This window comes from Tursiops truncatus, chromosome 9, assembly GCF_011762595.2.
Source record: "Tursiops truncatus isolate mTurTru1 chromosome 9, mTurTru1.mat.Y, whole genome shotgun sequence".
NCBI classification, from domain to species: domain Eukaryota; kingdom Metazoa; phylum Chordata; class Mammalia; order Artiodactyla; family Delphinidae; genus Tursiops; species Tursiops truncatus.
This window is the reverse complement of record NC_047042.1, coordinates 9,932,523-9,954,044: the sequence shown is the minus strand read 5'-3', so window position 1 is coordinate 9,954,044 and position 21,522 is coordinate 9,932,523. Positions and strand designations below refer to the sequence as shown.

Sequence of the window (21,522 nt, the reverse complement as noted above, 5' to 3'; positions counted from 1 at the left end):
ATTATATTAATAATGGGGAGAGTTTTCTTTCCTCCTTGCAAAGTTTCTTCCAAGTGCTTTTCCCTGTTTATTTGTTTCAGTTCCCATCTTCCATCTTCAATATAAGAGGCTTTCCTCAAATAACTGGTAATACTTGGGTGTTTGCTTATGATTAAGAGCAGGGGACTAAAAAGCTTATAATTGAACTTGTGGGTGGGGCTTGGTAATTTAGATCTTCAAAGAAATTCATGTCAGGTGTTTTCTCCAGGGCTACTTAGAAACCCCTGAGAACATTTCAATTGCCTATTGGCTACCAGCATTCTATGAACCTAGAAGAGAAATGGAGATGAGGGTGGGAGTGGGGCTGAGGCAACGCCCCCAGATTCAGTATGCATAAATCATTCATTCTTCTATTTCCATCACAGTTATGACTTTTATTCCCCAATATTATTTCCAAATTCTTTGGGATTTGGAAACAAGAAACTGAACTTTCCCAAATCACAAGTTATTCTCTATTTTTCATAAGACTTCACTTATTTTTAAATGAGTGACCATAAAAATACATAATGAATCATTTTTCTGCAATAAGGTTATAATAAATAACGTTTTTTTAAATAATAATGAGTGACCATAAAAATACATAATGAATCATTTTTCTGCAATAAGGTTATAATAAAAGTTTCAAAGGTTTTCTGTTTCTAAAAAAATCCAGTAATAAATCCACGCACACTTATTATGAACCAATATACTGTGGCAAGATTATGTATCAGAAAAACATGTAAAAATGATCTCTATCTGAATTAGTCACGGGATGATAAAAGACTTTAGGAGAGAGTGATATCGTCACAACGGCAGAACAGGAGTTTTCTACTGTCATCTCCCCAAAGAACACCAATTATGATAACCACCCACAGACAAAAGAGCCTTTGTAGAAATCCAGGAGTCCAGGAGAGATGTTCCAGCACACCGTTGAAACAAAAAAGACCAAAACTACCCTGTGAGGAGGGTAAGAGGAAATGTTTGACTTAACATACCATCTCTCCCACAAGGGGGCAGGGCTCAGTGCCAAGAGAGCCCTTCTTGCCCAGTGATTTCTCCTGCAGGGGAACATGAGAACATGTGAGTGCTCGGCTTCACCAGCTGTGTGGGACGCTGCCAATGAGGCCCATTTCTCTGGCCCCATCCAGAATACTGAGTTGTGAGCTCAGGGCAGTGGGCGGCTAAGAGAAAAACTGCCAGGGGTCAGTAGTGAACACCTCAAAGTGACAGAGATCATACTAACCACTTTGTGGACTCTATTATAGGTCTGCCCATGAGCTGCTGGGAATGCCTCTCCAGTGCATCCCCACAACTGGCTCCTGGGCACCCCCAGCACCCCACATGCCTCACCCATAAACCCTCCCACCCACAGACAGCTCCCTGAATGCTCCCCATGGCAGCAAGAGCAAGCCTTTGCAGATGGCTAGTGAGCATGCCTAGAAAGCCAATTTAGGAGAAACCACAAACTTGAACATTGAGCTCTGGCCTAGGGAAAGCAAAAGGGAGGCTGTCAGCACCCACTGAGCTTTGTAGGACAAAGAGAAGGCATACAAGCTTAAGAATTCTGCCACAAGAGAGTCCAAGGAATGTGGAGCAAGTGTACGCATAGAAGAGGTATGAGAAAGCCTCAGAATCCCTAATGGGTGACAGAAGGTATTTCTTTCTAAAAGCCACTCAGTAAAGACTGGAGGAGGTGACTGCTTCTTCAAATGTGAAGACACAATGCAAGATTTCAAGGAATATGAAAACTCAAGAAAACGTAACAATACAAAAGAAACAATATTTTCTAGTAGCCAAACCCAAAGAAATGGAGAACAGCAATTTACACAATAAGAATTCAAAGTAGTTGTTTTAAGGAAGTTCAGGGAGCTACAAGAAAACACAGAAAGACAATTCAATAAAATCAGGAAACAAACCTTTTTTTAAAAGAAGACAAGTTTAATAGAATGACAGAAATTAAAAAGAACCAAACAAATTCTGGAGCTGAAGAATACAATGAATGAAATGAAAAATACAACAGAGAACATCAAAAAAATGAATCAAGCAGAATGAATCTGTGAAGTAGAAGGCAGGACTGTTTAAATTATCCATTCAGAGAAGAACACAGAAAAAGAATGTAAAAGAATAAGGAAAGCCTATATGAACTATGGGACACCATTAGGAGAAATAATCTATGTACTACTGCAGTCCCAGAAGGGGAAAAGAGGGAGAAAGGGCAGAAAGCTTATTTAAAGAAATAATGCCTGAGAATTTCACAAATCTGAGGAGAGATTTGGACGTCCAAGTTCATGAAACTCACAGTTCCCCAAAAAGATTCAATCCTAAATGTCTTTCTCCAAAACACATTTTAAAACTGTCTAAAATTCAAAGACAAAGAATTTTAAAAGCAGTAAGAGGAAAAAAAATCCTCACTTATGAGGGAATTCCCATAAAAAAATCAGTGGATTTCTCAACAGAAACCTACAGGCCAGGATAGGGGGTAAGATATACCCCAAGTACAAGTACTGGAAGAAAAAAAAACTTCCCATCAAGAATATTACCTGGCAGGGACTTCCCTGGTGGCGCAGCGGTTAAGAATCCACCTGCCAATGCAGGGGACACGGGTTCGATCCCTGGTCCAGGAAGATCTCACATGCCGCGGAGCAACTAAGCCAGTGCGCCACAACTACTGAGCCTGTGCTCTAGAGCCCGCGAGCCACAACTACTGAAGCCCATGCACCTAGAGCCTATGCTCCACAACAAGGGAAGCCACTGCAATGAGAAGCCCATGCACCGCAACGAAGAGTAGCCCCCGCTCGCCGCAACTAGAGAAAGCCTGCACAAAGCAACGAAGACCCAACACAGCCAAAAATTAAAAACAAACAAACAAAATTACCTGGCAAAGTTGTCCTTCAGAAATGAAAGAAAGATTAAGATGCTCCCAGGCAAACAAAAGCTGGAGTTCATCACCACCATACCTGCCTTACAAAAACTGCTGAAAGGAGTTCTACAAGCTGAAATTAAAGGATGCTAATTAGTAACATGAAAATATACAACAGACTAGTAAAGTAAGTATATAACCAAATTCAGAATTTTTTTTTTTTTTTCTCTATACGCGGGCCTCTCACTGTTGTGGCCTCTCCCGTTGCAGAGCACAGGCTCCGGACGCACAGGCTCCGGACGCGCAGGCTCAGCGGCCATGGCTCACGGGCCCAGCCGCTCCGCGGCATGTGGGATCTTCCCGGACCGGGGCACGAACCCGTGTCCCCTGCATCGGCAGGCGGACTCTCAACCACTGCGCCACCAGGGAAGCCCCAGAATATTTTAATACTGTAATATGTTGGTGTTTTAACCACTTAACTCCCTATATAAAGGGCAAAAGTATGAAAAATAACTATAGCTACCATCAGTTACTTGTAAACTAGTTATAAATTCTGACATCAAAAACATAAATGATGGAGAGATAAACTGGTCATTTTTGTATGTATTCAAAGTTAAACTGTTAACAGCGTAAAATGAACTGTTGTATCTACAGATGTTGTATATAAGCCTAATATTAACAAAGGAAGAAAACCCTGCAGTAGGTAAAGAAAAGATAAAGAGAAGGGAATCAAGCTATGGAAAATCATCAATTTACAAAGGAAGACAGCAGGAGAAGATAGGAACAAGGAAACTAGAAAACAGCCAGAAAACAGTAAGACAGCATTAATAAGTCCCTACCTATCAATAATTACTTAATGTAAATGGATTAAATTTTCCAATCAAAAGGTGCACAGTGGCTGCACAAATAAAAAACAAGACCCAACTGTGTGACGCATATAAGAGACAAACTTCAGCTTTAGGTACACACATAGTCTCAAAATGAAGGGACAGAAGGGATAGTCCACACAAATGGAAACCAAAAGAGAGCACAAGTAGCTGTATTTATTTCAGAGAAGACTGACTTTATCCCAAAAGTTGAAAAAAGAGACAAAGATTATTACTATATAATGACAAAGGGGTCAATTCACCAAGAGGATAGAGCAACGATATGTGTGTTTGTGTGTGTATGTACATCTAACAATGGAGCAACTACATATCTTAAGCACATACAAAGGGAGAAAGACAACAGTGCAATAACAGTAGGGGACTTTGGCGCCCCACTTAAATGGATAGATCACCAAGACAGAAAACCAGTATATAGAACATCCCACCCCCAAAGCAGCAGAATACACATTCCCAAGCATACACAAAACATACTCCAACTCAGAGAATACATGCAGTCAACAAAACAAGTCTTATTTAGCAAATTTAAAAACCTGAAATCATACCAGGTACCTTTTTCTGACCTAGATGGTATGGAACTAAAATCATTAACAGGAGGAAAACTGGAAAATTCAAAAATGTGTGAAAATTAAACAACACATCCCTGAACAACCAATGGATTAAAGGAGGAATCAAAAAGAAAATTTTAAAAATCTTGAAACAAATGAAAAAGAAAACACAACATACCAAAATGCATGGGATGCAACAAATGCAGTTTTAAGAGGGAAGTTTATAGCTCTAAATGCCTATATTAAGAAAAAGAAAGATCTCAAATAAATCACCTGAACTTACACCTCAGGAAACTAGAAAGAGAAGATCAAACTAAGCCCAAAGTTAGCAGAAGGGAAGCAATAACAATGATGAGAGCAGTAATAAGTAAAATTGAGACCAGAAAAATAACAGAAAAATCAACAAAACTAAGAGCTGGTTTTTGATAAACAAAATTCAAAATCCTTTAGCCAGAAAAAAGAAGACTCAAACAAAATCAGAAGTGAAAGAGGAGACATTACATCTGATACCACAAATACAAACGATCAGAAGAGACTACTATAAAACAATTGTATGCCAACAAACTGGGATAACCTAGATGTAATGGACAAGTTCCTAGAAACAAAAACCATACCATGCATATGTGGTCAACCAATATTTGACAAGGGAGTCAAGAATACTCAATAGGGAAAGGACAGTCTCTTCATTAAATATTGCTGGGAAAACTGGATATTTACATGCAAAAGAAAAAAAGCAAAACCCTCTCTTACACTACTCACAAAAATGAACTCAAAAATGGAATACTGAAGACTTAAATGTAAGACCTTAAACCATAAAACTGCTAGAAGAAAATAAGATTAAAAGATCTCTGACATTTCCTTGGTAATGATTTTTTTAGATATGACACCAAAAGGAAAAATCAACAAATAGGACTACATCAAACTAAAAAGCTTTGGGACTTCCCTGGTGGTGTAATGGTTAAGAATCCACCTGCCAATGCAGGGGACACAGGTTTGATCCTGGTCTGTGAAGATCCCACATGCCATGGAGCAACTAAACCCATGCACCACAACTACTGAGCATGCATTCTAGAGCCCATGAGTCACAACTACTGAGCCCACACACCACAATCACTGAAGCCAGTGTGCCCTAGAGCCCGTGCACCACAACTACTGAGACCATGCACAACTACTGAAGTCCGCGTTCTCTAGGGCCCACATGCCGCAACTACCAAGCCCGTGTGCCACAACCACTGAAGCTCGTGCACCTAGAGCCTGTGCTCCACAACAAGAGAAGCCACTGCAAAGAGAAGGCCGTGCACCACAACGAAGAGTAGCTCCCAGTCACCTCGACTAGAGAAAGCCCACGTGCAACAATGAAGACCCAATACAGCCAAAAATAAAGAAAATTTAAAATAAAAACAACTGTTGCACAGCAAAAGAATCAACAAAATGAAAAAGTGATCTACAGGATAAAATATTTGCAAATCACGTATTTCATAAGAGTTAACATAAGGAACTCATACAACTCAACAGTAAAAAGCAAATAATCTGATTAAAAAGTGAGCAGAGGACCTGAATAGACATTTTTCCAAAGACATACAAATGGCCAACAAGTACATAAAAAGATACTCAACATCACTAAATATCAGGGAAATGCAAATCAAAGCCTCAATGAGGTATCATAGAAAGGGTATGATCAAAAATCAAGAGGTAAGTGTTGATAAGAATGTGGAAAAGGGAACCCTTGTGTATTTTGGGTAGTAACGTAAATCGGCAGAGCACTATGGAAAACAGTGTTGAGATTCCTCAAAAAATTAAAAATAAAACTGCCATATGATTCAGCAATCCCACTTCTGGGTATACTTCCAAAGGAAATGAAATCACTGTGTCAAGAGATACCCATACTCCCATGTTCATTACAGCATTATTCACAATACTGAGGACATGGAAATAACCGAAATATCTACTGATAGATGAATGGATAAAAAACGGATATATAGGGCTTCCCTGGTGGCGCAGTGGTTGGGAGTCCGCCTGCCGATGCAGGGGACACGGGTTCGTGCCCCGGTCCGGGAAGATCCCACATGCCGCGGAGCGGCTGGGCCCGTGAGCCATGGCCGCTGAGCCTGCGCGTCCAGAGCCGGTGCTCCACAATGGAGAGGCCACAACAGTGAGAGGCCCGCGTACCGCCAAAAAAACCCCAGATATATACACATACACTAGAATATTATTCAGTCATTAAAAAAAAATGAAGGAAATTCTATTTGGGACATCAACGGACCTTGAGAGCACTATTTGTTGAAATGAGTTAGAGAAAAACATTTACTGTATGGTATCACTTATATGTGGAACCTATAAAGCCAAACTCATAGAAACAGAGAATGGTGTTTGCCAGGGGCTGGGGATTGGGGAAATGAGAAGATACTGGCCAAGAGGTACAAATTTCCAATTATAAGATGAATAAATTCTGGGGATCTAACGTACAGCATAGTGACTACAGTCAATACTGTGTCATATACTTTAAAGTTGCTAAAAGAGTAGATCTTAAATGTTCTCACCACACGCCCACACAAATGGTAATTATGTGAGGTGACAGAGGTATTAACTAACCCTACTGTAGCAATCATTTCGAAATACACGTGTTCCAAATCATCACGTTGTACATCTTTTTTTTATTTTGGAGTATAGTTAACAATGTTGTGCTAGTTTCAGGAGTACAGCAAAGGGATTCAGTTATACATATACATGTAACAATCCTTTTTCAAATTCTTTTCCCATTTAGGTTATTACAGAATATTAAGCAGAGTTCCCTGTGCTATACAGTGAGTCCTTGTTGGTTATCTATTTTAAATAAAGCAGTGTGTACCTGTCAATCCCAAACTCCCAATCTATTCTATACCTCCCCCCGCCACCCTTCTCCCCAGTAACCATAAGTTCATTCTCTAACTCTGAGAGTCCGTTTTATAGATAAGTTCATTTGTATCACTTTTTTTTTTAGATTCCACATATAAGTGATATCATATGGTATTTGTCTTTCTCTGTCTGACTTACTTCACTTAATATGACAATCTCCAGGTCCATCCATGTTGCTACAAATGGCATCTTAACGTTGTACATCTTAAACTTACATGTTATACATCGATTATACCTCAAGAAATCTGAGGGGAAAAAAAGACCTTACAAAAGAAACATTAATACAAAATAAATCCCAAATAAAAATACTTGTAAAAGTTGAAGTACTATAAATATTTAGAAGTTATCATTCTAAAAATGAAATTTTTTAATCATGTGCTGTTCAATAGTCTTTCATAACAAATATTCCAGATGCAGAAAAATTTCATTCATTTGTGTTGACATTGGTCAAATTCAGAGTGTATCAAAAAGCATCCCTCAAGTTGAGTGTTAGGGTACACATTGCTTCATATAAACTATTTTTTTTTTTTTTTACAACAAACTATTTTGGCTGCTTACTCTGGTTTTGGTTTTGCTTTGAAATATTGCTTTTACTATTTCAGCTTTTAGATTAAGTTCTCATTTCATATTGGAGTATTCCACAAAAACTTTCAAACCTTCTTTTCAATTCCTCTGTTATTTCCAAAAAAAAAAAAAACCCACAGTCTATCGGTGAATATGCTGAACTTGAAAACACCAACAAACATTATTGGGTAATATTTATATATACAACATTGAGATCTCATAGCAAGGTTAACAGTACTACACAGAACATTATATTGTAACTGCAAGTTTACAGATTTATTTTGCTCCCAAATTTGTTATTTCTTGGGACACCACTCATAGGATTTATAATGCATATAAACTTATTTTACTTGTAAGAATACCTGTTAGCAGCAGGTAGAGCATGAAAACATATTTATAAGATGGCAACAACTATGAGTAAGACCAACTGATTAAACCATGATGCTTTTCTCCCAGATGTTTCTGTCTCAGTTCCTAGACCTTCACTTTCTACTCAGTGTCAGCATGCCCTTTCTTGCTTTCCACTTGATGCCAGTGGAACTCTCAGAACCAATGGTATCCAATAATATGTTAAGCTTTAATTCTTGGGAAATTTTTAAATCCTTTTTTATTTTCCTGACTTTTTAAATGACTTTCCTCAGGATTTGAGATTCGAATAAACATAAAATTTCCTGAGAAATTCTAGGAATGCCTTCCCGTAAGGAAATGCTACTCTATCCAGAGATCATTGCTTTGAGCCTTAGCATCTGTCCCAAGGTGAACAGCATCCATTGGGAGTTACTAATCAGCAATATTCACCCAGTCTTCCTAATTTTATCTCCCTCGTATCCCAATTTCCAGGAATACCTGGCACTGCCCAGTTCTTGAGCTTCTTGAGGATTTACAGGGTAAATATAATTAGTTTCAGTTTTTCCTTCTGCCAATTTACGGGTCATGATTCTTGGGGGTCGAGATAAATTTCCATTCACTCTTGCTTGGGCTTTTCAGTTTTTCAAATTGTATTGTTCTTATCTCCTTTCCTAACGTTCTGTCCTTTGGATCTTTACTAGTTTTAGTGGGGTTTCAATAGGGAGCAAGATCAGAAGTCAATCTACCATCTGAATCCAACAGGAATCTTCATTTTTAACAAGTATCTTAAGTGACTGTGTTGCAGATAGTCTCAAAACACACTTTCAAACACTAAACTAGAAGACAGTCAGTAGAAAGTGCCCAGAAGAGTGAAAACACTGAGAAATACTTGAAGAAGCTGAGAAGGTTTATCAAGGGGAATATGCTGGGAGCTACAACAGCTACTTCAACAGCTAAAGAGCTAATGGCGGAAGAGAAGTTAGGCTTGTTCTCTATGCCTCCAAGGAAAGCTAGAACCAGTGTGGGAAAACTGCAAACCAGAGATCTGGTACAAGATAGGGAAGGACTTCTTAACAGACAAAACTATCCCAAAAAGGAATGAACTGCCCTGGGAAGCAAGAAACTCAAGAACAGGCTGCACAACTATCACTTATTCGGGATGCCACCAATAGCATCTAAGCCCCAGATGGTGGTGTGGTCCAACTGGTTGCTGAGGCAAGACTCACACACGTGAAAAACAAAGAATGCATAATTAAACGCTAGAAGGATGAAATTACAAAAATAGAGTCATTTTAGACACACTGAGTGAAAGCTCTCAAATACAAAGGATTAGCCACACTTGGAATATAACAGGTAATGGCTGCCTGGTCCTAAATTTCCTTTTCTTAGTCAGAATATAAATTTTTTTTCCCACACAGAATCTGAACTGAGATGTGCATTTATCCCTAGATTTATGTTGAGGTGTTGAAAAGTGACAAAGCGATGAGTTCTTGATTGCTATGAAAATGTCCCCATGAGCCACAAACTTTAATTACTAAGCCATCATTTCTTTACCTAAAATGCATGTTGGCTTAAAAACAGGTCTCCCTGTTCTATTCTCCTCCCCTCCTCCAATCAAGGAATAAAGAGAGGACGGAGCACAGTGAACAAGGGAACTGGCATGATGTGAGGCTGTAGCAGTAAGCAGAGAGGCCAGATCAGGGGGTGGGGCTGGAAGGGAGGACTGTTGTGGATCAAGTTAAATATTTCAGGTTTATTCTAAGTATAAAGGCAAACCATAGAAGAGTTTCAAGCAGGAGTTTGACGTGATCAGATTTTATATTTTTTAGAATATCTTTTGTGTGAAAAATAAAGTATTAACACATTTGGGCATACCAATTAGAAAGCAATATCCAGGTGAGAGAGAAAGGTTGTGTGGACTAGGATGACAGAGGTAGAGATGAAGTAACCAGGTTTGAGAAATTCTACCTGAGAGGCAGAAATAAGAGAATGCTGAGAGGTCTTAAAGACGATCCCAAGTACCCTGCATGAGCATCTGGATAAATGGTGGACCCAGTGCCCAGGGAAGTATATACTGTCAGATGTAAACTGATGGAAGTGTAAGGAGAAAGGGAATCCCTTTTCGAGTGGATTAGGTTTGAAAACCTGTGAGTCACCTAAGTGTGAATGTCTCACAAGCTCCACTTCATCATTTCTCACTGAGTATCTCCATTAAAGCTTCAAACTCAGGATGCTGGCAATCAAAATCTGTTTCTTCTGCATCTGCTCCATCTGCTGATTAATCAATGCCACCAGCTGTGAGGGATGTTACAGATGGGGTTCCTACCTGTGACAGAGAAGGCTGAAATATAAAACACCTGAGGTCTCACTGATACGACTGATTCTGTGACTCACAGATTCATCCATAACACTGGAGTTATTCTTGCCACAAAGGTTAACCTCAAAGTTAACTCCTACCTCTGCAAACATTTAAAACTATTTGAAAACAAATATGAAAGAATTAAAGGATGATTTTATCCACAGACTGCTTTGCTAGAAATAAGACAGACTTTGGAACTGATCCAAAGAAAACAGATTCCAGAGTTAAATGTTAATTCTTAATTAACTGTCCTGTTTTCCTGAAGTAAAAACTTAATTATTGATATTTTCCTGCAGACGATCTTTACGTCCTATTATAGCACAACACTGCCACCTTCTGGAAGGAATCACGAGGAAAATGTTTTTATTCCTAATCAAGTTTGTGAGAAAGTCTGCAAGTTTCTGAAAGAAAATGAAAAGGAATTATGTTTATTTTATCCTTTTTAGCCCCATCACATTTGGATAAAAATCACTGGTAAAGAGAAAGAAAAAGGGACACAACCTTACTGTTTCCCTAAATAAAAAGCACAAAATGACATTTACTTTTTTGGTTTTGCCTACCTGGGTGAGGGAAAGGTGATGGTGAAGAGATAGCACACGGTAGTTTTTGAGGTGAGGTATACCTTGGTTATAGTTGCCGTTACACAAATCTATACATGTATTAAAATTTACAGAACTAAGGGGCTTCCTGGTGGCACAGTGGTTAAGAATCCATCTGCCAACGCAGGGGACACAGGTTCAAGCCCTGATCCAGGAAGATCCCACATGCGGCCAAGCAACTAAGCCCGTGAGCCACAACTACTGAGCCTGTGCTCTACAGCCCACGAGCCACAACTACTGAGCCCACGTGCCACAACTACTGAAGCCCACGCGCCTAGAGCCCGTGCTCCGCAACAAGAGAAGCCACCGCAATGAGAAGCCTGTGCACCACAACGAAGAGTAGCCCCCGCTCGCCGCAACTAAAAGCCTGCGTGCAGCCGCGAAGACCCAACACAGGCAAAACTAAAGTAAAATAAATTTATTAAAAAAATAAAAATTCACAGAACTAAACCAAAAGGTGAAACAGTCAATTTTACTATATGATAATTTTTAAAAGACAGATGCAGACTAAGAGAATAAAAATAGTGCCATATGTTTATAGAAAGGAGAAAAAATCATAAAGTTAAAATGCAAAAGTATTCACATAAAATTCAGCAGTTTTGCCATTTATAGACCAAAGGCCTGTGGCCCAAATAAAATTTGAAAGGTCCTAATCTAACATAAGCATGTTGAAATATTTAAATATGGACCTGGAAGTGTTTCTAAAGGCTACTGACATACACTAGAAGTAAATCACTTTGTCCCTAGTATCGAAAAGTCTAATGAAAGGTAACAATCTATTACCAAAAACTAGGAATTAATATTCACCTTTGTCTGGTAACCTCAAAAAAAAAGTCTTACAAAGGCATTTTTATGGGATTGTGTTTTGTCTTACTCAAAGAGCTGAGGCATAAACAGGCCAAGGCGGGTACTCAGCATCTATGTAGCTTGGTATTTGCCGGACGCTAGGGAAATCACATACAAATCCAAGTTATATTCAAGTTCCAAGAGTCTGGAGCATCCAAATGCATTTGGGGACCTTTCTAGTGCATCTGTAGATGCCAAATGCCATAAGGTGCCAAGAGCCCACAAGATGGATGATCAGGTGAGAGCCCAGATGACAAATGGACCCAAACTGAGAGCAAAAGTCACATTAACATATTTGTTCCTTCCATCTCTCCTGATAATACGCTTGCTGTTTATCATGGGGTGTGGGCTGTAACAGTGATGAGGAAATACTAAACAGGAGTTTATGAAAGATGTTGCAAATGAGGGGAAGGGGAAGAGGGAGGGTCTGGCAGGCATGAGATCTTAGTTTTCTAAGATCTGGTTGAGTTATACTGCTGTCTATCTACACTTCCCCATTTATCTCAGGGAGGCCAGTTACTGAGAGGGATCCTCGTACCCAAAACAACTTACACTTCCAACATCAGGGGAATCGTTGAAAAAATGCTTGTACAGTAGCAACAGAATAATAGTGGCCATTTCCCATCCTTCACTAGTTAATGACATGGATACCTTTGCACCGGCGGAGGTGAACTTGCTTGTCAGAAACAGCAGTATTCACATCATACCTGAGTAACTGCCAGAGTATCCAACTAAAGCAGCAGAAGGGTGACAGAACAATCCAGAACTTTGCAACAAGTATGCGAACTCACCTCCATCTTACCATCTGCCATGATGAGTAATTTGCCCAAAAAGACTGAATACACAGAGTTAACAAAACAAAAAAAACGAGGAGCTTAGATCATAAAGAAGTTTAGGATTTGGGAACCTACCCAGATAAACCTGTTATTTAATTTGAACTCTAGTACATAATTTTAAAACTCCAAGATCTCCAAGTCCTAAGACAAAAACCCCTACATCCCTTCAACTAGGAGATGGCTCTTTGAATTTATAGTTTTAGAAAGGTAAATGTGGTAATTAATACTTGCCTAAGTTACACATTTTATTTAAATCTCATATTTTATGTGAATGACAAAAAACACTGAAGCATATGAATGTTCCTCAAAATATTAAACAGAGAATTACCCTATGACCCAGCAATTCCACTTACGGTACACACTCAAAAGAGCTCAAAGAGATAACTGTACCAATGTTCATAGAAGCACTAGTCATAATAGCCAAAAGATGTAAACAACCCAAATGTCTATGAACTAATGAATGGATAAACAAAATATGATATATGCATACAATGGAATATTATTTACCCTTAAAAAGGAAGAAAATTCTGCAATACGCTACAATATGGATGAACCTTAAAGACATTATACAAAATGAAATAAATCAGACACAAAAGGACAAATATTTTATGATTCCAGAGGCAAAAGGTAGAATGGTGGTTACAAGGGGCTGGAGAGAGGGGGGAACGGGGAGTTATTATTTAACAGGTATACAGGGTTTCGGTTTAGGAAAATGAAAGTTCTGGAGAGGATGGTGGTGACAGTTGCACAACAACGTGAATGTACTTAATGTCAATGAATTGTACACTTAAAATGGTTAGAATGCTAAGTTTCATGTTCTGTACATTTTACCACAATTTAAAAAAAAACAAACACTAGAGCAAGAAACACAGAGTCCTCCTAACAAATCAGGCCATAGGGAAACAATGAAGCCCTAGATATTGCATGTGAAATAGAAATGAAAATTTTCTAAGGAGCTACAGTATACAGCTCTCCTCAGTTACTCAAAATGTTCAGAGACCCTAAAAATACCTGAATTACTACTACCTTTAAACCAATGAAAGGAGAAAAACAAACACTAAAATAACGTTGACAGGATTTTATAAAACTACTGTTCCCAGCATGCCCCAATCAATACAGAACCAGCAGTTACATTCAAGCTCTGCACACATAAAATCTTCAAATAAACTTCTGCTGGCATGTAATAAGTACCTACTATTTGATGACCAACTGTACAATACAGCTCTCACAAATCTAATGCAGTAGACTAAACATGACGAGGAGAATAAGGAAGTAACTTCCAGGAGTCCGTTTGAAATAGAAAATTAAATGAACCAATAAAGCTGAAGCAGATTTTAGCATATTTTTCAAGGCAGAGAGAGAGGGAGGCACAAGTGTCCGAAACAGTGAATGCTCTATAGGCACACCCTGGAGATACTGTGGGTTCGGCTCCAGAACACAACAACAAAGCGAATATTGCAATACAGGGAGTCACACAAATTTTTTGGTTTCCCAGTGCCTATAAAAGTTATGTTTACGGCTTCCCTGGTGGCGCAGTGGTTGAGAGTCCGCCTGCAGATGCAGGGAACGCGGGTTCGTGCCCCGGTCCGGGAAGATCCCACATGCCGCGGAGCACCTAGGCCCGTGAGCCATGGCCGCTGAACCTGCGCGTCCGGAGCCTGTGCTCTGCAAAGGGAGAGGCCACAACAGTGAGAGGCCCGCGTACCGCAAAAAAAAAAAAAAAAAAAGTTATGTTTATACTATACTGCAGTCTATTAAGTGTGCAATAGCATCGTATCTTAAAAACAGCCAATGTACATAACTTTAAAATACTTAAAATGCTAACCACCATGTGAGCTTTCAGACGGTTGTAATCTTCGTGCTGGTGGAGGGTGTTGCCTTGGTGTTGGTGGCTGCTGACTGATCAGGGTGGTGGATGCTGAAGGCTGGGGTGGCCGTGGCCATTTCTTAAAACAAGACAACAATGAAGTCCGCCGCATCGATTCACTCTTCCGTTCCCAAATGATCTCTACAGCAGGCAATGCTGTTCGACAGCATTTTACCCACAGGAGAACTTCTTTCGAAACTGGAGTCAATCCTCTCAAACCCTGCCACTGATTTATCAACTAAGTCTATGTAATATTCTAAATCTTTTGTTATCATTTCAACAATCTTCACAGCATCTTCACCAGGAGTGGATTCCATCTCAAGAAACCACTTTCTTTGCTCATCCATAAGAAGCAACTCCTCATCCACTAAAGTTTTATTCTGAGATCACAGCAGTTCACTCACATCTTTAGGCTCCACTTCTAATTCTAGCTCTCTTGCTCTTTACACCACATCTGTAGTTATATCCTCCACTGAAGTCTTGAACCCCTCAAGGTTATCCATGAGGTTTGGAATCAACTTCTTCCAAATTCCTGTTAATATTTTTACCTCTTCCTATAAATCATCAATGTTCTTAATGGCAAGTAAAATGGTGAATCCTTTCCAGAAGGTTTTCAATTGACTTCACCCAGGTCCATCAGAGGAATCACTATCTCTGGCAGCTCTACCCTTACAAAATGTATTTCTTAAATAGTAAGACTTGAGAGTCGAAATTACCCCTTGATCCATATGCTGCAGAACAGTTAACAGGCATGACAACCACATTAATCTCATTGTACATCTCCATCAGAGCTCTTGGGTGGCCAGGTGCATTGTCAATGAGCCGCAGTACTTTGAAAGGACTCTTTTATTCTGAGCAGTAGGTCTCAACAGTGGGCTTAAAACAGCCAGTAAAGCATATTGTAAACAGATGTGATGTCATCCAGGCTTTGTTGTTCCACTTAAAGAGCACAGGCAGAGTAGATTTAGCATAATTCTTAAGGGCCCTAGGATTTTCGGAATGGTAAATGAGCACTGGCTTTAACCGAAAGTCACCAGCTGCATTAGCCCCTAACAGAGTCAGCCTGTCCTTTGAGGCCAAGCATTGATTTCTAACTATAAAAGTCCTGGATGGCATCTTCTTCCAACATAAGGCTGTTTCATCTACGTTGAAAATCCACTGTTTAGTGTAGCTACCTTCATTAATTACCTTAGCTAGATTTTCTGGATAACTTGCTACAGCTTCTACATCAGCACTTGTTGCTTCACCTTGCACTTTTGTTATGGAGACGGCTTCTTTCCTTAAACCTCATGAACCAACCTCTGCTGGCTTCAAACTTTTCTGCAGCTTCCTCACCTCTCTCAGCCTTCACAGAATTGAGGAGAGTTAGGGCCTTGCTCTGAATTTAGGCTTTGATTTAAGAGAGTTCTGTGGTTGGCTAGATCTTCTATCCAGACCACTAAAACTTTCTCCATATCAGCAATAAGGCTGTTTCGCTTTCTCATCATTTGTGTGTTCACTGGAGTAGCACTTTTCATCTCCTTCAAGAACTTCTCCTTTGCATTCGCAACTTGGCTAACCGTTTTGTGCAAGAAGCCTAGCTTTCAGCCTATCTAGGCTTTTGACACGCCTTCCTCACCAGCTTGTCATTTCTAGCTTTTGACTTAAAGTGAGAGAAGTGCAACACTTGTTTTCACTTGAACACTTAAAGGCCAATGCAGGGTTATTAGCCTAATTTCAATATTGTTGTGTCTCAGGGAATAGGGAAGCCCAAGGAGAGGGAGAAACGGGGTAACGGTCAATTGGTGGAGCAGTCACAACACACATAACATTTCTCATTTAAGTTCACTGTCTTATATGGGCACGGTTCACAGCACCCCAAAACAATTACAATGGTAACATCAAGGATCACTGATGACAGATCACCATAACAAATAATAATGAAAAAGTTTGAAATGTTGTGAGAATGACCACAATGTGACACAGAAACACCAAGTGAGCAAACGCTGTTGGAAAAATGGCACCAAGACTTGCTCGATGCACGTTTGCCAGGGACCTTCCATTTGTAAAAAGCACAGTAACTGCGAAGCACAACAGAATGAAGCACAATAAAATAAGGCCTGCCTGTAAAGTTAAATACAGTACCATGGACTCAGATGTCACACTAGCCAGGGAACTACTGTGTCGGTTTCTGTAACTCCCATCATTTAATAGGATATCCCAAACTACATCAGTACCCCAGAAGCCTTTTAAAGGAAAAGACGGACAGTCTTTGACTATACAAAAACGTAAAGCTTTAGCATAATAAAAGATACAAAAACAAAGTTTACAAGCAAATAGACTGAAAATATCTGCCCCATATCTAACAGTCAATAGGTTAATATCTCTACACAAAGAACTCGTACAAATCAATAAGGAAAAGACAAAACTCAGTAGGGAATGGGAAAATTATATAAACTGTTTCCACTTGCTGCATTTTTCAAATCTTAAAATGCTGCTCACAGGTTCTTCCCATCAGTTTTCCTGGGCCCAGTATTTCACACATAGTAATTCACTCTAAATTACTCCGCACATCTATAACATGGTCTCTAGGAAGAGTAAAAATTAACCTCATGTGTTTTCCATTTACAGGAACTACAGCATAATCCACATAACTGTCATATATCTGATAAGGGACTTGGACCTAGAATATATAAAGAACTCTTACAATTCAATGATAAAAAGCAAACAGCCAAATTTTTAAATGGGCAAAGAATATGCATAGACATTTCTCCAAAGAAGATATACAAATGGCCAATAGCACATGAAAAGATGCTTAACTGTCATTAGGCATCAGGGAACTACAAATCAAAACCACAATGAGATACCACTTCACACCCACTAGGATGGCTAGAATTTAAGAAAAAAAAAAAAAGAAAGCAGATAATGACAATTGTTGGCAAGGATGGGAAGAAATTAGAACCTTCATACACCGCTTACAGGAATATAAGATGGTGCAGCTGCTTTAAAAAAGTCTGGCATTTCCGCAAAATGTTAAACGTAGAATTACCATACAACCCAGCAATTCTACTCTTAGGTATATACCCAAGAGAAATGAAATCATGACATTCACACAAAAACTTGTACATGAATGTTCACAGTAACATTATTTGTAAGAGCCAAAACAACCCAAATGTCCATCAACTGACCAATGGATAAATAAATCGTGGTATAGCCATACAATGAAATATTATCTAGCAATAAAAAGGAATGAAGTGCTGATACATGCTACAACATGGATGAACATGAATGTTAAGTGAAAGACAATCAAAAAACGTCACATACTTTATGATTTCATTTATATGATTTGTCCAGAATAGCTGAATACATACTCAGTAGATGAATAGTTCCTTAGGTCTACGAGTAGGGTGGGGTAAGGAGGAAATCAGGAGAGCCTGCTAATGGGTACAGGGCTTCTTTTGGAAGTGATGAAAATGTTTTTAAATTGATTGGGGTGTTGGTTGCACAACTTTGTGAGTGCACTAAAAATTTATGTGTATTTTATAATTCTATGGTGTGAACTATATCTTAGTCAAGCTGTTATTTTTCAAAAGGACTACAGATTGGGTTGGGGTTTTTTTCCACATTATATCCCCAGCTCCTAAAACAGTGCCCGCAATATCAGTAATTCAATAAATCTTGACTGAATGGAAAAAATAAATTACCAAATGTGGGTAAACCATTATAAAACCTTGTCATAGCCAAAGAGATGAAACTACTGCAGGCTGGCATGACAGGGGACAAACAGTGTGTGTGCTTCCATGAAAGGAGATGAGGCTGAAAAACTCAGCAGAATCAAGACCTTGAAGGCTCTTGAAGCCAGCCTAGGGAATTTGTATTATCCTGAAACAATGGGAAGATTTTAAGCAGAGGATTAACACGGTCAGATCTGTGTTTTAAATGTGTAAAGCCTAGGTAGAGAATTGCTACTGCTATCCAAAGGTGAAGTAGAGAAACACCCCTCAGGTGAGAGTAAGGAGGAATTAGGGGAAGAGACCAGGAGAAGCAAAATATATTTATGGATTTTTAAAATTACACACAGCTACCGAGCGCTCGTGCTCTCTCCCCCCTCCCTCTCTCTCTCTCTCTCTCTCTCTCTCTCACACACACACACACAGGCACAGACTATCACACACACGTACACAAACACCTGAAAATCACTTACACTGAAAATCACTTCTATCGTCAGCCCCTGTATGGAGCTCAAATGTGACGAGACAAACACTATTAAGACCACCGAGCCAGAAAATTCCTTTCTACAATCATCTGGGCAAGGTCCTCCTCACACTGTTGTAACTTGGGACCACCGACAAAATGCCCCGTTCCACCTCTTCGACAGGACCCCACCTCTTCACAAATGTGCTCCTGGGAACGCTCAGCAAGGACCACAGGGCTAGGCCACCGTTAGCTACAAAGGGGAGCGGAGGAGGGTAACCTTGTAGCATCCCGAGGCGCTAAGCCCACCACGGGCCCCCAGGCGCCAACCACGCTGTTGCGGGAGGTGGCGACCCGGCGACGACAGCAAGGTGGCCCCTGAGGGGCTCCCCCTGCAGCAGCCCACCCGGCGTGCAAACGCGGCCTTCAGGACTACGGGAACAAAAGCTTCTGGGGTGAGAGGGACCCGACTCTATCTCCCGCGGGGACGCTAACCTGTCCTCCGTAGAAGTACCACGCCGCGGCAAGCGTGACGACTCCTTCCGGACGTGGGGCGTGGGGAGTGGGTGGGGTAAAAGCCGGCGGGTGGCCACATTCCTCGAGGAGCAGTCGAGACTTCCGGCGTAGCCTCCTCGCGCGGCTAGAGAGTCGGGACGCGAGTGTAGCTGGAGGAGTGCGGATCCCCCCAGTGCCGGGTCCCGCGCTGAAATTAACTTAGCGGCCAGGCTTCTCGGAAGCTCGTACGCCAGCCGGGAGGAGGTTTGTCTCCTCAAATCTCCGTTTTTTGTTTTCTGCGCCCCGTTAGCCTGCAACATAAATTCAGTCCAGCAGCGGTTGCCGAGGAAATTTAAATCGCTGTTTCGTGTTGTCCCTCGCAGGGATCTGGTGCTTTGGTTCACCTCCAAGTATGCAAAACCCCGGGCCATATGACCCCGGCTCTGGCATTAAAGTTCATCTTGCCCTATTCGGCTGAGAAATTTGGCAATACTCATTTTTTTATTCATTAAATATTTATTAAATTATTACTGTGCTCCAGGTAATGCATTGCTGAGAAAAAAAAAAACTAATGTTCTCTGTTCGCATGGAGTTTACTAGTAAAATGGATTAATTAGTAGTATTTACCTAATAGATTTGTCCTGAGGATGTAAAGCGCTCAGAATAGTCTGGCACTTTGTAAGTGCTCAATAAATGCTAGTTATTATTGTTTTCATCTTGATCATTCCATTGCTATCGTCACTAGTAATAACGTCATCCTTCACTTTTTCAATGTCAAGCTTGGAGTGTTAACCTACGACCCAGGCCCTTAGACTCTTTAATCAGTAGAAATTGGTAGAGGCCAGAGGAGAATTCTAGGCAAGGCTTTGTGGGGCTCCTGCTGCAGCAGGAAGGAGTGAAAACAAGAAACAGGTGCAGCAGAATGAGCTGTTTGGGTCTTTAAATGGGGTAACAAGGAGGCCAGGTCCATGGGCTGGGCAGGAGGCATCGTTTAGATGGTCTGCCCACCCCTTTGGTGGTGCTGTGTGCAGGGATCATGTGCAGTACCCTTCTTCTGCTCACAGCACCTCAGAAGTGGCAGTTGGTTTGTGGACTTTTTGTATCTTATTGTTCATAATTGCCCCAACTGCACATGTGTGCAGTTATTTTTCGTCCCTTATAGTTTCTTTGTATTCTATTGCTCCAGAAAATGAGACCAAGCACTCCAGTAAAGGGTCCCAGTTTCCAGCCTATCTCACAAGTACCTTTCCTCCACAAATCAATGAGTCTCACAATTGGTGAGTCACCTAAATTTGATGTGTTCCATAACCAGACTAACCAAGTTTAGTCCAAGGCAGTGGTTTTCAAATTCTTGCTCACACATCTGCATTAGAAAACTAGATTATATACATGTACTATCTATGGTATTGATATGGTATTGATTCATGCTTATGAGAAAGTTTCCAACACATTCTCCTCTTGACATGGAAACTTCTAGCCCAACACTGACACTGGCAGCCATTTGGCAGCCCCAAGGGAATAAAGCTGATGCTGAGGACCACTGCATGAAGTGATGGACTATCATTCCAAACCTGGAACTCACCCTCCTTCTGAACTTCTTCTAGGGATATCTAATACATTTTCTTATCGTTTTCTGATAGATAGTATGATGATTAAATGAGTTAAAATAGAGATGGTAATGTTAGTGCTCAAAAATGTTAGTTATTACTACGATGCCTTACTGTTTGGAGTTGATTCTTTTAGATTTTCTAGGATTGCAATCATATCATTGAAATGGTTATAGTTTTACCTAATCCTTTCCAAATTTTCTACCTCTAATTTCTCATATCTAATTGCATTAGCTAGTATTTCCAGTAAAAATATTTAATAATAGTGAAGACAGTGAGCTTCCTTGTCTTATTCCTACCTTTAATGGGATATTGCTAGAATTTTCCCACTACGTATGTAGCTAGTTGTGGGGACTGAGGTACCTATCACTTAGCATGTTAAGGAAGTATCCAGCTATTGAAAGAAAACAGGGAAAATTTTGACACAGATACTTTGAGAAAATAATTGAGCAGGCCATTACATCTTGTCATAAAAGTAAGTGCAAACTAGACAATATTTACCACAAAGACACTAATAAAATTAGCATTAGCTAGGTTGGAATGAATGTCCTTTCTTACTTATCTTACATACTATCATCATGAAATTGAGTCCTGACTAGTTTGTTTATAAGAAATTCCATGGT

General features: G+C 40.1%; 1 protein-coding gene across 13 annotated transcripts in view; it reads right to left on the bottom strand.

Moving 5' to 3' along the window:
• The window catches only part of COA1 (cytochrome c oxidase assembly factor 1), a 113,170-nt gene extending 93,543 nt beyond the window's left edge, over positions 1–19,627 (bottom strand). For 5 of the 13 annotated variants that reach the window (XR_012333846.1, XR_012333845.1, XR_012333843.1 and 2 more), the window contains exon 1: positions 19,293–19,627. Coding sequence is in view for 1 of the 13 variants with exons in the window: in XM_073809534.1 (XP_073665635.1) it covers positions 19,293–19,612 (320 nt within the window). In the remaining 12 variants the exon portion in view is untranslated. Of the gene's footprint in view, positions 1–2,893; positions 3,010–7,343; positions 7,451–10,273; positions 10,444–19,292 lie in introns of those variants that run through there. The other 8 variants (XR_012333850.1, XR_012333849.1, XR_012333848.1 and 5 more) reach the window with 7 other exon arrangements.
• Positions 19,628–21,522: the final 1,895 nt, after the last annotated feature.